Source organism: Taudactylus pleione, unplaced genomic scaffold (genome assembly GCF_031769625.1).
Source record: "Taudactylus pleione unplaced genomic scaffold, aTauple2 ptg000179l, whole genome shotgun sequence".
NCBI classification, from domain to species: domain Eukaryota; kingdom Metazoa; phylum Chordata; class Amphibia; order Anura; family Myobatrachidae; genus Taudactylus; species Taudactylus pleione.
Window position 1 is genome coordinate 29,826,481 of NW_028284581.1, and position 17,741 is coordinate 29,844,221.

General features: G+C 44.3%; 1 protein-coding gene across 2 annotated transcripts in view; it reads left to right on the forward strand.

Annotated features, from left to right (window-relative positions):
- The window catches only part of RTTN (rotatin), a 368,340-nt gene that overhangs the window by 306,012 nt on the left and 44,587 nt on the right, over positions 1–17,741 (forward strand). For both annotated transcript variants that reach the window (XM_088475926.1, XM_088475927.1), the window contains one exon: positions 4,728–4,825. In XM_088475926.1, coding sequence (XP_088332052.1) covers positions 4,728–4,825 — 98 coding nt within the window. The remainder of the gene's footprint in view (positions 1–4,727; positions 4,826–17,741) is intronic.

Below are 17,741 nucleotides of genomic sequence, written 5' to 3' on the forward strand. Positions count from 1 at the left end.
ATGGTAGCATCTGATGCAACCATGCCAGGCAAGCGGTTAAAAAGCATTTAAGACCACAATGGGCACCTGATGGCACACTGAGTCTCAGCCTCCGGCTCCCAGCTTCTTACTGTTTTGTCAGATCTGTTATAGTTTTTAACATTTCTTTAAAATTCCTGTTGATATGTAATTACAAATGCATCTTTCTTTAATTAACTATGTTTAAAATTGTTATTGAGATTAAGGAATCAATAAGAGGGGCATCTATGTGGCCCCTGAAGTTAGGTTGGAGGTTGAGAGTGAGATGTGGTTATTAGTGGGAATCTGAGGTGCAGATTATTGGCAGAACAGACAGGACAGGAGAGAGTGTGTGTAGTTGGATCAGTTCAGCTCTTTAGGGGGAGTTGTAGAAGGCTTTGTAGATGAGGGTGAGGAGTTTATATTAGATTATGGGGTTTATGTTATGCCGCTTGAGAAACCGTATGATTCAGACATAATTTAGAGATATTTGTAGTATTTTCTCCTCCACTTGGTCAATGCTAGGACCTTAATGCTCAAATAAATTTGACATAACTTTATGTAATACTTGTTTTAAATAGGTGATACAGGAACTTCTTCTCTTGACTATAATACCATTTGTGTATTGTTTGTGAATCCTTGTTAGTATGTTTTTTTATATACATACTTATTAAAAGTTACATTTGAATTCTTATTATTGTCTACTAAAGATTGCCCCACAAAAAGAGCTTTCTCCTTACTTAATCCTGCCCTTTTGCAGGTGAGAATCATCTTGATTTATATTGCATTCTCTAAGGAATGGGAAAAAAGAGAAGATGTGTGAGGCAGAATAAGAATGGCATAAGAAGAAACTTAGTCTTGCCATGAATGGTGGATTGCAGTACACATGGTTGAGAGGCAGGTCAGAGAAGAGGCAGTTGCAATATTGAAGGCTGGAGAGAGTGGATAAGAGTCCAGTAGCATCATGAATGATAAGAATCTAATCCTAGTGATGTAAGGGTGGAAGCAAAAGGCTTGGAAGAGGGTAAGGATGCTTTCAGTGCAGAATCGGGTGATGTTAAGGATGACACCCATTAAGTTGACCCGAAGTGAAGAGAAGAGCATATTGTTGTACACAGACTGTTTTATACATGTTTAACTTTAGATACTGTTGGGTTGTCCAAGAGCAGATAGCATAGAGTCAGCTGGACACACAAAGAGAGAAGATGAGAACTCAGGGTAGGGGAGGTAGTTTAGGGTGTCATCAGCATAGAGGTAGTACTAATGAGCATAGGATGTTAGTTCACCGATAAATTGTACAATGAGAAAAACTGAGGGCCCAGTATTAGGGAGGCCAATCCTGGGATCGGGATACCAGGATTTTGTCCTAAAAATGGGTGGGATTGAATCCCGGGATTTGAAGCTTCCGATCCTGGGATTGGCCATAACATTTTTTTTTTAGATGCCGGGCAGCGCTAAGCACCTCCAGCAGAGTGCTCAGACGCTGCCCAGCTCCCCCTTTCCCCGGTTGTGCGTACTGCACAGCATGATGTGATAACACAGGATACGCTGTGCAGCCCAACACCAGCTGGACCACCCACCCACCCCTCTACAAGACACCAGCCCCACCAAATGCCCTGCCCCCTCCCGGTAAGTCACAAAAGAACCAGCGCTAAAAAGATGGACGGTGATCTTCAAAATAATGAAAATATAATTTATTATAAAAAGACAAGAGTAAAACAATAAATGTCACACATGATAATAAATGATTGAATGAATGACCAGCACTCTAAATGCAGAATTCCAATGAAGGTTATGAACACAGTGTTAAAATATATCTCTGATCCTGTATATTGAGCAGATGGTGTAGGACCTAGGACTCCTTCCACTATATCCAAGGTTATGAGATTTCAAGCAGCCATATGAATAGTCTGTACAATTGGTTTCAACACAGTCTTTAGCATCCAAAATGCAAATTGAATAAGCTGTTAATAATCCACCTGTATTTTGTTCCGGCGCTGCACTCAGTCCTGGAAAGATTGTGGGGGTCCAGAGTAAGGGTCCAATGTTGGCAGGATTCCCAGAGCAATCACCTGAACGCGTTTCACTGGGCAAGAGGCACCCAGCTTCCTCGGGAGTGTGTGTGTTGGTTCATATTGGTGGGGTAGTTAAAATACCCAGGAGTATTTGGTTAATTAATAACACATGTAGTGGCAATAAGTAAGTTACTGTGGGGGCTAGGCGGGGGGCATTTTTTTTAAAAAACAACCCAGTTCTGGGAATCTCGGGATTGCGTTTTTTTTCAATCCCGAATCACAGGATTGAAAAAAAGCCGTGGGATTGGCCTCCCTACCCAATATAGCCTTGTGCTATTTCACTAAGTAGAGGAAATTAAGGGAGAAGCTGGAGGTAGACATAGAAAAGATGTATTAAGTGACCCAGGAGAGCACCGTACCATAAAACAAGTATAGCAGAAGGATGTGCAGTAGGAGAGGGTGTTTCACAGTATCGATAGAGACAGACAAGTGAAGGAGGATGAGCAAAGACAAGTGTCATTTAGTCTTGGCAGAAAGCAAATCTTTGGTGAGGGCCAAGTTATTTTAAAATATATAGAAGTAGAGTAATTGGCCATTAGTTAGAGAGAGCGACAGAGTTGAGAGACATTTTTTTGAGCATGGGTGAAATAACATGTTAAAAGGATGTAGTAAAGATTCTAGTATATTGAAACAAGTTAAAGAAGTGGGTTAAGTGCTGGCAGGCATTGCAAGAGATGGAGAGAAGAAATTGAATCTAGATGGGGTTAAGTGGAAAGGAAAAGGGAAACATGGATGGCAGAAGAGCACTGACCTAGTCCCTTGACATAGGGGAAAGAGCAAAAGTGTGCTGGCTATAGGAGGAGAGAGTGAGTAAGGCAAGTGGGACCTGGCATTGATAAATTTCTTTATGGATGGAGTCAATTTCCAAAATAAAATGGGTTACAAATTCTAAGGCAATGGTGTGGTGGAGAATGGTGTCCAGAAGATGGAATAGATCTTTTCACATTTTAAACTCTTCAGATGTTATTGAACCTTAAGTCCAAGATTTCACGGTCAGCCAAATAGGACTTGGGCATGATTACCACTAATTAATTCACAGGTAGCTGAGGAGTGGAGAACTGCAGGTGATTTTAGAGTCCCCGCCTTCTCAAGCCACATATTCACTGTGTAATAAAATAAATATCGCCCCCCCATCCCCAAATCTTCAGCCAGTCCCAGCACTAGACAGATTGGGCTTTGTTCCACTTTACAGGGAGACATCGTACAGAACTGGTGACTGTAAAGTGAAGGGCCCACAGAAATCAGACCTGCTCTGAAAAATGATGGTCTTCATCCTTCACCTCCAGTCTTGTTAGAGCTGGGGTAACTAACAATCTGGTGTTAATCTGGTTATGATCTTTAGATGGACAGAGATTCTATAGTGCTACAGAAAAAAATTGGCACTTTTTTAAATGAAAAAAATAAATACAGTAACTGTAAAATCAAGTAATTAACCAAAATAGGTCAACGTCAACAACATTCAACTTGGTCTGTGTCTTTTGTGCTCCAAGCTTTAGAATCTGAACTATGGATGCAGGCATGCCCTGTGCATTCTCCTCATCTCTCCCCACATTAACTTTAGTGTATATGTAATTAAGCCATATATTCGATTTATCTCTTTCCATATTACCCCTTGTTTTCCTACACGGGCTGGTCAGTTTCTCAAAGAGAACATGCTGTTTTTCCTGTATCCTTTCGTATTAGGCACTAGCCTTGTTCTGACCAGTGTGGGACTGATTTTCACTAAAGTAGGTAACCCAATTCTAGTGTTTTCACTGTTAGGGGTATATTTGCTAAAGTGCGGGTTTTTAAAGTAGAGATGTTGCCCGTAACAGCCAATCAGATTTGACTTAACATTTATCTAGCACCTTATAGAAGATAATAGCTAGAATTTGATTGGTTGCTATGAACAACATTTCCACTTCTAAAAACTCGCACTTTAGTAAATATACCCCTTACAGTGGAAACTAGTGCAAGTTTTCTAGCATTTGGACTGGTTGAGGCTTTTGGTGATGGTGCATGCTACACATTTTTTTTATTATCTAGTTATTTTTATTACATAGTGTAAAATATATAGTTACTTGCAGTTCTCTGCTCTTCAGCCACTTGGGTTTCTTTCTTCAATGAATTGACAGTTATACCTACACAGACTACAGATGCTGGTAAGCCACTGATTGAAGCTGGGATACAATTATAGATAGGTATTTTTTTCACAAAATAGAGTGCACATGTACTTTCTTTTTAATATATCTGATATGTCTAGAACAGTGGTGTCAAACTTGGGCCATCCAGCTGCAGTGGAACTACACATCCCAGCATGTACTGCCACAGTTTTGCTATTAGGGCATGCTAACACTGTGGCAGGTCATGCTGGGTTATGTAGTCTACAACAGCTGGATGGCCACGAGTATGATACCCCTGGTCTAGAACAATATAGTTCATAGTTGCAGGTGGACTTACCCACTAACATAAAATTTAGTTTTAATGACTTTTTCCTCTGTACTTTAAACATGAAAGTATTTACTTTAATAAGCATATGAGGATAATTTGAAGCTGTAGTTTCATATTAGTACTGTAGCACTGTACTGTGACTTTTCTAGATACTTGTATTTCACAATAATGTAATATGAAACTATGGGTCAGATTACTTTTCTGAGACTTGTTATTCTCATCTAGCTCACCTTATAGATTCCTGCACTGAAAAGTTGAAGTATATTCATGCACAACTGACGCTCGAGTCCCTACGACCAGGAAAGTCTACCCAGAGAAAAAAGGTATTCGTTCATTTAAGCATAGGAAAAACTGATATACGGTATTTTTAAATGTATTTACTTTCCGTTTTCTTTTTTTTTTACATTTCTATGTACTGTGTTATTCATGAATATATCCATGCATGCAAAATAAGTATTACTGAACTATTAGAAATCTACATTTATTAGCTGGTCAAGTCAATGTGCCAAAAGTGTTTGTTCACGGTACAGTAGTTTAATTAAACTTGACAAGCTGATCCACCAAAGTAGACATTAAGGGGGTGATTCAGTTAACCATAATGTTCTGTGAAATACTTTGAGCGGTATCCAATTAGCCCCGAACATTGTTCCGGCGCTAATTGATCCCCGCGATCGATTATCCCCGTTTTTCGCCGATGTTTTTTATCACCCTATCCTATTATTTCAAACGAAATAATAGGCTATATCTCACGAAAACATATAGGGTCCGCAATAAGCTCGCAGACCTATGTGTTTTCGCCTTTTTTAAGGTGAAATAATGGCACTTATTGTGGATTATTTTTCGGGACACATCAGGTCTCGAAAAAAAAGCCCCGATAAGTGCCGGCATCGGGCTGACTTCGGGGCTAATTGGATAGCCCGGCGGAATCCATTAGTGCCCGAACAGTGTTCGGGGCTAATTGGATACCCCCCTTTTAAGGCTAATACCTCGCAGAAATATGCAGAGAGAAATCTTGCTTATTTTAGCTCACACCCCATAGAGGTGTGAGCAATAACCTAAGTGAGGTTTTCATACCGTAATAGCCGATGATCTGTGCATTTGCATGACTGACATTCTAGAAGGTATTAAACAAATCAGAGCTGCAACAGGGCTTAAATGGGCCCTGTGCCGACCCACACCCTTAGCGTCCAATGTCGCAGCATAACGTCGCATAGAGGGGGCATGGGGGGCAGCAGCGATAAGTGCAGGACTTACTGAGGACACTCTAATCAGTTGCGCTTACCAGAGGCGTCACTAGGGTTGGTGTCACCCGGTGCTGTAACGCATGGTGACACCCTCCCCCCCCCCCTCCCTCCACCAAAAAAACCCCAAAACTCGGGACCAGGGTGCACAGCTCCGCAAACTCTCCCTCCTTACCAGTTCAGCAGTCACACTGCTCCTCTCCATAGACGAAACTACACATTTGGTAGGGTAGTCCCAGTTCCAGCACTATGGGCGGTATCCAGTTAGCCCCGAACATTGATCCCTGCGATTGACGAAAAACGGGGATTTTTCGCTGATTATACACGATTTTCGCCAATGTTTTTTTTCACCCTATTCTATTATTTTGGGCGAAATAATAGGATAGTTCTCCTGTAAACACATAGGAGCCACAGACCTATTTTTTCTCACCTTTATTTAGGGGAAAAAACAGCACTTATAGTAAATTATTTTTCGGGACACCTTAGGTCTTGAAAAATAAAACCCTGATAAGTGACGGCGTCGGGCTGACTTCGGGACTAGTTGGATACCCCCCTATGTAGAAATTGTGTTACTGTTTCTTGACAGTTTGCCACTCTGTCTCAAGACTAGTGTGGCCAATCCTGGGATTCATTTCCTAAAAGTGAGTCCTAGGCAGCCATTTCAATAATGCGTCTAAAAGACATACTGGGGGAGATGTATGAAACCCTGAAGTGGTATCAGCGCACGTTATGTGCGCTGATACCGCTTCTCCCCGATGTATGATCGGGGGTCTGGGCGGTAAATGACAGGGGCGCTATGCGCCCGTTATTATCGGCGCTGTTATCTACAAGATAGCAGCGCCAAGCGGCAGGGCCATATACGAACGGTCATACCGCAGGACTGTACAGCCTGGCGCTAGCCTATCCCCACAGCAGGGACAGCGCTGTCCCTGCTGCGGCTGCTGCCGGCTCCAGGCTGCGCGCGGGGATCTAGCGATACTTGCGAGATCCTGCGCATGCTCAGTGGAGCCGGCCGGGACAGAGACACAGCGCATCAGCACTAGGCTGATGCGTTGCTGTCTCTAGCGGGTAGTGCCGGAGGGGGGAGTTAACGAGTTAACGCTCCCCCTCTCCGGCCGATGAGATGTTCTTACATCTCATCGGTAGTGCTTCCTGCTTCGCCTCGGTAAAGAGGCGAAACGGGAAGCGTTATAGCGGCACGTTAAGTGCCGCTATCATACACCTACCCCACTGGACGGTAATGCGGCATCTATAGATGCTGCAAGTGGGCATCTCAGCCCATGCACATTCAAATGCATGTTAGTATGCAGAGCAGTGAATTTGTACCGGCATTTGCGTAAAAATGCAGGCACGTCTGCGACAAAAGATACAGCTGCGATAACGTGTCCAACTCAGAATTCGGCCCATACTGAGGTAACCAATTTTGATACATGGAAGCATGTGTGTGTGTGTATGTATGTGTATATACATATATATATATATATATATATAAAAATAAATAAATGTACCTTTTTAAGCAAACCTTTTTCAAATAAGTTCTGAGACTTGCAACAAATGTATAAACGTTCCCACCATGAAATGCTATGCAGAGAGTCTCCCCCTCCCCCACCCTCTTCTGCAGCTGCTAAAACTAATTACTTACCTTATAGCTTTAAGCAGTACTTAAAGCTGACTGATCCTCTCTTTATCAGTGGCAGGCAGCTGTCAGTCACCGCAGATCGCTCAGTCATTCTCCATCTACAGACTCCGCTCCCCCTCGGCGCTGTGGCTCTTCAGGTTCCAACTTCACATTTCAGTCACTCAGAGACCGCGCGTGCCATGATATCATCACGTCATGACGCGCACGTGACCAGCCACCAGCCGAATGCCCGTATAGTGAAAAGCAGGTAGGCGGAGCTTGATGGACAGACTTATTATTTCTCGGACCACCTGTGTTTCACCAGGGGGGGGGGGGTTAGGTGCAAACTGGTAGCGGGGAGCATACTGGTGGATGAGGACAGGAGTGGGGTGTTCAGCGCGTGCGTGGGGTGCGGACATGAGTTTGTGGCTTTTGGTGTCACCCCCTTGGAGGGTGACACCCTGTGCGGCCCGCACCCCCCTTGTGACGCCACTGGCGCGGACTGCAGGGTGTCTGTCTGGTGCGTCTTAATGACACTCCGGTGGCGCTGCAGCAGTGATCCTGGATGTAAGGTGCCGTTCCAGGCACCCTGCTAGCCAGAAGCAAGGGCCATGGGGTGGCGACAGTGCCACCCACAGAGCCCTGCGCTCTGTGTGGTGGCATCGGTCGCACAACCCTAGTTATGGCCCTGGAACCAATACTGGGAGTGTCAGCAGAGTAAGACAGAATTGCTTTCTTCACTGCAGCCGCCACTTTTTGGTCCCAGTGGAAAGAGATCAAGAACCCTTTGAAGGATTTATGTTCCAAAACACCCAGACACAACTAATGGTGACATTGTGAAGTCATGTTTAATGTAATATTGAGGTGTAAGTGCGTGCATTAGGTTGATTACATTTATAGTAGATAGAATCCAGAGAGTCTCCAATAACAAATTAAAATTTTGGTGTGAGATATCTGTGAAGTATGTTATAATTCATCTGTGCATATGAGTTAGATACGAACTGCTTGCTCATAATCACACCTGAATCAAGGGAAGCATATTTCCATTGAACCAGGACACCAACAAGCGTGTCTGAGTGTAATCTTTCTCTTGTGACATAGTGTATATAAGAAGTGGAGAAGATGTCTAGGTGTCGATGCACAACACGCCATCTAGGCTAAATACGCCATCAAACTCCCGCTACTTGCATAACACCATATGTATATAACTCAGCACCTAAAGAAAAGAGAATAAGGGAATCCTTACATTTAGCAATGTATATTTTAGCTGATTGGCTGTGTAAGGCACAAGAGTTTGAGGATTCAAAAATTGATAAAGGAATTTGAGACTCCTGTGACTTCACTTACGGGTCACAGAGAGACAGCACCCGCATTAAAAGTTGGGATTGTATACTAAGTGCTGAAAGAGCATGTACTTTGAGAACACTTTGGTTTTCACACACATTGATGTCCAGACTTTAAAGGTGGAATAAAGTAGTACATTGTCTTTGATTCCTGCAGGTGTAAACAGACAGGATCAATGTGGAAAAGGGCTGCTAAGTGTATATATCAGGGCTGAAAGACTCTTCTAAAGCAAAAGTGGTATATGTGTCTGTTTCATTAGTCCAGTCTATTGCATAATGGCAATTAGCAGCAAAATTATATTCCCCTAACTCATGGTAAATTTACCCACCCTAAAGTGGGGGACTGAAGCAGTTTATAAAGTGACTTTTATCTGCCACACCGCGTTTAATGTGTGTAAATATTTAATTTTAATAATGAGCATGGGTAACATCTGAATAGTGTAAAGCAAACGTGGAATTCTTGATGATATTACAGCATCCTAAAAAGGAATGGGGAAGACGTGTCCAAGTCGGAATTCTGAAATAATACCATTTATCAAGCCATGTATGTTCACTGCATAGAGCTATAAGGGGTGGGGTAGTATGGTATGTTGACACCCAAATATTTTATGTGACCAATTAAAAGTGAACCATCCTTGCTACTCAATCTTTGCTAATGCTTAAAAGGCTAAGCCTCCATTTTTGCGGTATAAATAAGGAAATAATCCACTGTTCTGTAATCTTCTAGCATTTCTAAAACATAGTAAAGGGCTTCCCTAGTGTTATGAAAATACAATAAAAGGCCACCAGCAAATGTGGAAAACCATAAATAAATATTTCCAATACAGATCACTTTCTAGGATGTAAGAGTCTTAGTAATGGGTCAAGAATAATATTGTAGAGGAGAAGGGGACAAAGGGTACCCATGCCCAGTACCTCTACAGAGCACTGGGCCCGCAGTGCTGGTCGAGGCTTTTGGTCTGGAGGGAGACCGTACATCAAGGGGACAGAAGAACGGTGGGTCTGTGGAATCCTGGAACAATATATATATATATAGGAGGAGGAATTAGTAATAAGATGGTGGCATAGGCAGGATTTAAGATGGCTAAGTTCAGTCTCTGGGTTATATAGTCACTGAAAGTCAATATACAGGGAAATAGGAACGGACATGCAGCTGCATAGGCCAAGTGAATGGAGAGCGCTGGTGCTGCTTTTGGCTGCTATTCCCTCTGGTCCAGACTTCAGGCTACAGAGGAGTAAAGGAGAGTTTCCGTAGAGGAACACTACCAAGTAGCAAGTCCCTTGGCTGAAGTCAGAAAGAAGCGCCTACAACATCTGCATGAGAGAAGGGTCCCGCACACCACGGCACCACAGCACACTCACCGGGGACGGCCTCCTCTGTAGTGTAGGAATATTGTGCATTGGCAGGACTTCCAGCATATTTGCCTCAGTGATTGCACTGAGCAAGAAAAATTGTGGGTCCCATCTAATATTATCGGGGATGAAGGCAGGCAGCAGTTGGGACAGTGCTTGGGTCAGGTGGCAGCTTGGGCAGTGCTGGGGAGTTGGTAGCATTTTGGGTAGAGGGGGTTAAGGGCAAGCGGCAGTTGGGGTAGAGCTGGGATTAAAAGCAGGGAGAAGTTGGGGTAGAGCTGGGGGCAGGAATGGGATAAGTGCAGACAGCAGTTGGGGCATTGCTGGCGGTCAAGGAGGGGTTAATTGCAGGCAGTACTGGGGGTAGGGATGGGGTAAGGGTAGATAGCTGGGGCAGTACTGGGGGCAAGGGGGGGTTTAGTGGCAGGCAGTGCTGGGGGTAGAAAAGGGGGTAAGGGTACATAACAGCTATGGCAGTACTAGGGGGCACAAGGAGGGAGTTAGGGGCAGGCAATACTGGGTAGATCGCAGTTGGGTGTAAATCTCCATCTCCCTTCTGTACCGGACAGTGTCCACCTTCCTGGCCTCCTTCATGGACAGCCACATGTGGACTTCAAGTTACAGATGGCATCCCTTTTATATCCCCGTTACCCTGCTTACTTCTGAGTGATGTGCCATGGATTATGTGTAGAGGCCGTAATGCTGGAAAGTCTGTGGACCAGGAGTCAGCACAAGACGGGAGGAGGGGCCCAAATTCTGGCAGCTAGACAGAGCTTGAGCTTTCAGACTGGAGGCAGAGCGGGCTGGTCATCTGCGCCGGACCCCGGTACTGTTGCCAGCAGCTAGGGGTCAGCGCAAGTCTAGTGCCCAGTGGCATTTGCTCTGGAACAGCTCTCGAGCTGGTCTTCTGCGACCAGACACTGCAGGGCCGGTTACAAATGTAGGCTCACTGGAGAGAGGCAGCAGTCCCCTGCTATCACCAACGGCAGCGGTAATATCCTAGCGGCTGCCAGGGTGTAGTAGACAGTGGGGGATGGTCGGCAGGGCTCGGGCAACGATTGGACGAGAAGAAGCTGTAGGCTGTGATTTGTTGGGGAGACATCTGGGGAGAACTGTTATTGGCTGCTGCAGCGCACATAGGTTTGTTACAGAGCATCATGCGGCACCTGCTAATTTATTAAAAATGAGTCCTTAACTGTCTGCAGCGCGTATTTTGCAATCACTGGCCTACTTTAGAAAACCAATTTCAGAGAGATTATAATGCGTTGTTGAAGGGCGTATCTAGCTCCGCCCAAAGGTCGTATCTAGCTTTACCTATGGGCATAAAAGATATAGAGCGAAGGAGGAGATACACAAACAGGCGCTTAACACAGGTATATACTTATTATATAGGGTCAAAGGACGTCCCTTATAGTTTAATAGATTCCTCATTCAGCTTCACATCACAGACGTTTCCCTCCATGTGGTATGTGCATTAAACAAAGAGACATACGTTGTGTCACTAATATGTTAAACAATTTTCAACATAGTGAATTCACACTCTAGGTATGTATGTAGGGCATAAAGCGTACCCCATTCACAAGAAAATACCATGTAGACTCCCATAAAGGTTTTTTTTGAATGGGGAATCCTTCACCCAGTGTGTGTCAACAGGTAAGAGGTACTGCATACCATTAACTCACTCTTAGATGAATAGTTGAAATCATATAGAGGGTTCTTTGTTAAGATAGCGTACCCAACTCACACTTTCTATGATGTTGTGCTTGCACATCAAGGTTTCTTTCTTTCTATAATTTTTCCAGGCAGTCACCTAAGGAATCTATATTAGAACCTCTATACACTCCTTCCTATACCTTCTAATATCCTGCCTATACCTTCTAATAATGACGCTAATTTGCGTACGCAGTCATACAGTAAATAAAGACTTCAGACCTGGAATCTGTGGTTCCAAAGCACAAGTATTATTCAAGTAAAAGTACAGTCAGTTACACGCTATTGATCCAGACACAATTCGGCGCAAAGGAATTATACAGACCCAAGTACAGTATACATATGCAGCACTTCCGGACCAGATGTTAGGCATCAGCAAGAAACCCCTTTGTCAATCAGCATTCAGCAAGAAGACTAAGACCCAGTGTTGGAGCACACATATTTATACCTCCCCAGAAATAGACAACACAATAGAAAGGCTTGTTGCTGATGCCATTGGTTCCCAAGGGGGACGCATCTGTTACAGAGCATTTAACAGGGTGATTCAAATGGACACAGAACAGCCTCTAACAGCTTGCTGCCTCCTCTGGTTTCCCGCCCCATGTAACATCCTAACAGTTGTTCATATTATATACATTTTGTTGCTTGAAGTCTCTGCGGTCCATAAGTTGAGAATGCATGATGCGATTTCCACACCGTTGATACTGGGAAGCTGTGGATAAAGGGCCTGATTCAGAGCCGTTCGCTATTTGCGGTCGTTCGTTCAAAAACAAGGGGTGGCTATTCAAATGATCCGTTCGCAAATTGCAGTCTGTTCACACCTCTAAGTCTGAACGAGCGAGCAAAACATACGCTCGTTTATTTGTTAAAAACGCCCCCTGGCCGCTCGCACCATACGTCATGTCCGCTATTTATTAGATTAATCGAGTACATCGACCAGCGTATGAACTGCTCGCTATTCTTGTGGTTGGTTTTTGCTACCACAATTTTGCGAACAGTTCTGGCTTAAAAAAAACCCAGTGACGTGGTCAATGACGCTGCTGTTTTAAATATGCACACCCATAAAACGCCCGTTTTGACCTTTAAGCACGCCTGCGTTCTGATTTCCACTCCCCGTTTTCAAGCACCTTCCCCTGTTACCACCCACATACGCCTCATCCTGTCACTCAAATTATCAGGCATTCGCTATTTTGCGAGCACATGAATTTCGGCCGCACTGACTGGTTCGCGCATGCGTATAACGATCCGTACGCATGCGCAGATGTGCGAACATCGCTCGGAACGAGCGTACTGCCGCTAGCGAGTGGCTCTGAATGAGGGCCCAAGTGCGGATCAGTATAATATCAAACACGGCTTACTTATCATGTATTAAACCTTAGATACCAAAATAGTCTTTATTTCACAGCATTTGTAATGAATTAATAAAACTTGAATCTTTTACTTTATAGCTATGGAACCTTTTGTGTAAGTGTGCATTATGTAAGTATTAGGGATATGGGAAAAGATGCTAGTTAGGTTTTTCTGATTTGGGGCAGATGTGCACGCATGCAGCTAATAAACAGCGTTCGCATGCAGGATATTGTGCATTCGCCACTGAGCGTCATGTTAGCTCAACTGTGCGTAATGTGTGGTGTTCATGCATGAGATTCCATACACATATATATATATATATATATATATATATATTTACAGTATATATATATATATATATATATGCATACATACATATATACACATATATATATATATATATATATATATATATATACACACACACACACATATATCTCATTCCTTATTTACAGTTTCAAACTGTAATGCAAATGTGTTACTCCCAGCTGTGAAGCTGGGGCCATTCTGTCTGGGTGTGGGATTAAAACCTGTTTAGGATTCAGACAAATTCAATTGTGTAGATCAATGCCTGGGTTATATTACAATTGCCACAACTATACTTGTCTACATACAGAGATTCCCAATTTGTATGTAAAACACTCACAGTATTCAGGTGCATTGTCTATTCTATTTACTTTTTCTCAGGAGCTGTTCTTCCAGTTGCCCTTGGTAGATTATCAAAAAGATTGCCATCTGTACTTAGCTGGTGAGTTGTAACTTAAAAATGGCGCTGGTCGCAAAATGGCGTCTTGCAGATTCTTGTTTCTAAAATGGAGTCTAGCTGTCATTCGCAAGATGGCATCGCGCACGCTAATTTCTACGCTGATTCCGTCTCAGCCACTAATCCAGCTTCGACAGTCCACCCTTTGATAGCGAACAGCATGCTATCACATCCTGATGTTAAAATTAATTTTAGGCATACATACGTATTATTTAGTGTTATTATGGGATGGCACAAGGTGGTTCTTAATCCATCAATAATGTGTCTCTGAGTGGGGACATAAAACTACTATTATACGCACACCGCAGATCTTGGAAGATCATGTGAAAGGTGTGGGGATGCACCAGTCTTATAAAAGCAGTCTTGAAGGGGAATTTAGACTTTACATTATCTGAGGTGTTTTAAAAATAACATTTCAATAATACATTCTATGCTTGTCTAAATATATGTATACCAAGCATTTCAACATGTGTGAGGGTCATAACTTCTGGGGCTACTCTTCCCAGGTAACACAATAACAGTACTAAGATTGGTCAGACACTCCACTGATTGGCATTGCGCTTCTCCTGATTCCACTCCATCAGCACTGCCATCAGCTCAAATTTCCTCAATCGGTCCTCCATCACAGACACTGAGTATCCCCAAACAGATCATCACAACAGAAACTCTGGAAAAACAGAACTAGGATGACCACTCAACAGCAGACCACTCAATTGCTGGAAGCACTGATCTACACATTTCTTTAGCTCAGAAATCTCACCGTCACCTTTTCAATCCTCCCAGCACAAGCTCGCAATCGACAGGTCCACGCCATCGGCCCTGTCTCCACCTTGTATCTCCACCGGCCGGTTAACCTCCCTACAGTGAGCGGAATGGACCCACGTATCTTCCCCGGCCACCCTTTGAGGATGCGGTATCATCAACAACATCAGATACGGACCTTTCCACCGATCAGTCAAACAACCTGAGCTAAAAAAAATTTGTATCATAACAAATTCCCCAGGTTCGACATCATGACAGTTTGCATCAGACATGTTAGTTAATAACACTTTCAATTTCGGTTATTCTCATTCATCTTCATGAGACCCTGCACAGTAACCTCATCATATTTTCACATGAGGCTGCCTGTTTGAACAGTATCTCAAATGGGGGCAAATAAAGGAAAAGACAGTCTGGGATAATCTTAGTGTTGTGACCCATCACCTTACACATGTTCTTGGAAACGTCACCTGTAAAATAAGTCCCCCTATCATTTTTAATAATTCTAGGGATTTAGTATCTGCATACAGGTTCCTGCAATTAAATCGTGTTATAGCTACTGCTCTAAATAATGCCCGGGCCACTGGGTTGGATAGTATTCAGAGTATTCGACCTTAGCCTGGCATAGCTGCCGTTTATCCTTAGCAACCTTGTGTCCTGTGAGTGGGAGATAAAGCACAACAGTTTAATATAATTTAAACATGACCTAAAATACAACAATAAATCGTCCACATTTTACATTAGAACAGATCCATTGGCAGGTTGAAAAGATTGTAAACAGTCGTGCAATGCCTGGGAGAAGATACTGGGGCTGTCTATGAACCCATGGGAAACTCGTGTTCATGTGTGGTGTTCTTCACTTTGCAGTTCTTATGTGTCCCACTTGGTGACAGTTAAAACATTTTTGAACGGGGTGGATGAAAGGATTGTTGTGGGAGTTGAGCAAGAGGAAAAGATGGTGGGTATGGGTAAGGATATGGAGGATAAGGGTATTGTGGGAGGTATGAAGTTTTTGGGTAGTATGAGGCCTGTGGTTGTGTATGATATGTGGGGTAAGGATTTGTTTGCTGTGGTGTGGGATTGGTGAGGACGTGTAACTGTTCAGGTGCAAGTGTGTGTATAGGTGCAGGTGTGTCTACTGGCTGTGATGTTACCGTCATTCCTTCCAGAGCTTGGATACTGACAGCCATTAGTTTTTCGCTCTGGGTCTCTCTCTTCTTTGTGATATTTTTATCATGTTCTATGGCAGATTCTATGAGTGTATCTATTGTGACTCCCCTCCAGCCAGGTTGTGAGGTCTGAACCCGAGTCTTTGTCGTCCTTCAGACCGTCCATGAATGTTATCTTGGTTTACTTGGTCTGTTAAGGGAACGTCACCATCCAATACACAATCCGTGATAAATTTTGTCACGTCGGTATTGCGTGGTAGACAGGCCCTTAACACCAAATGCCAATCTTTATTAGTTGGCTCATGAGAACTACACAAATTTCTCAAAAATCTTTGACATTTGGCTAGTTCCTTTTTGGGATCGTGGAAATCATTTATGATGGAATTTAGTTCTGCTCTTGTCCGAGGACAATGCATTACTATTTCCCTCGTGGGCACTACACCGTTCGCATCTGCATTTCCATTCGGAACGGTTATTGTCCGAATGGGATGCAGACCGGCAGCGCTGCTACCTTTGACCTTGTTAACTGGCTGGGTGTTTAATCTGTTGCTGCTACGTATGGTATTAACAACTTCCTCTACGGGTGCAGAGGGTGTTAGCACTTCCCTTGCTGTTACCGATGGAGAGGACGGCACCACTCGTGATTGTGGTGATGCAGCATCTATCATTTGCACAGCATGGGAAATAGCAGACATTACAATAGGCTCATCATCCACATCATAAACATTTTCCTTATGGTTGCTTAAGAGAGGGTACAAATTGCTTGTTACATTTTTATGGGTATTTTTGGTAACTGTACTTGCACCTCCATCCACATAAGGTGGAGGTGGTGAGCGTGAACTGCTGGCAATACTCTCCACAACGCTACCTTGCTGCACGTGTGCGCCATTTTGCGGCTCGCCCGTATTGCAATATTCTCTTGCAAAGCGCTTGAGACGCTAGTTTGCGTCACTTGCACATTTTTAAGCCATGCATCCCCTTCATGCTGCCACAATTTTAAACATTCATAATATTTTCCCTTTTTCTCTCGGGAGCGCATCAAACTGATGTGATCCCGGACATTATCTAATACATCCTTATCAAAACTACCAATTCTGGGAAACGGTCTAACACTCTTCATCGTCATTTTAAACCTTACATCACAATACCTTTTCTACTTCAGGGTCCATAGGGTATCCACAGGATACCTTGGGGTATAGGTGTGACGTCAGTCATCGGGCACCATAGAGTTAAGCTGTCAGCCTCCCAGGATGCACTAGGGTCCCCCTCCTATACCCTGCCCCCGAGCCAAGGCACCTCAGTTTAGTTTGGTGCCCGGCCGGAGTCGGGTGCACCTGTTGGAGTGGGGGCTAAGAAGAGCCCCTGAAGATTTCCTGCATGCAGCTGTGGCTGCACATCTGGATGTACAGCATGGACAGTCAGTCCTGACGTCCATGCTGTCTTCCCTACACCCCCGCCGGTACCAGAACGTCGGTACCGATCCGGGGATGCTGGTGAGCATCTGGGGTCACAGCTAGCGGTGACCCCAGATGTTCCGGGCCATGGCCGGATTCAAGGGGGACAGCAAGGTAAGCAGCGGGGTCCCCGCGGTGGGTCCCCGCTGTTACTTGGTCCAGAGTCCCCAGGCATGGGGCTCCCTGGGGACTGGCTGCAGCGTGGAGCCAGGTAAGAACCTGCGCTTCCACTACCCCCCTGGGACAGCGGACCGCAGCAGAGCGGTAGCGCTGCGGCGTCCCTGGGGTTAAATGCATGCCAGGGGAGCGCGCCTTCCCTATCTCACAGCCGGCGCCTCCCCCGCTGCACACAGCCCTCTCTGCACTCTGCCGACTGGCCCTGTGGCAGCGCTCCTCCCCCAGGCCAGCCTCCTCTCTGCTCCTCGGCGGCCATCTTCCTGAACGCATGGTGAACGCTGCTGGAAGCCTGGAAGGAAGCA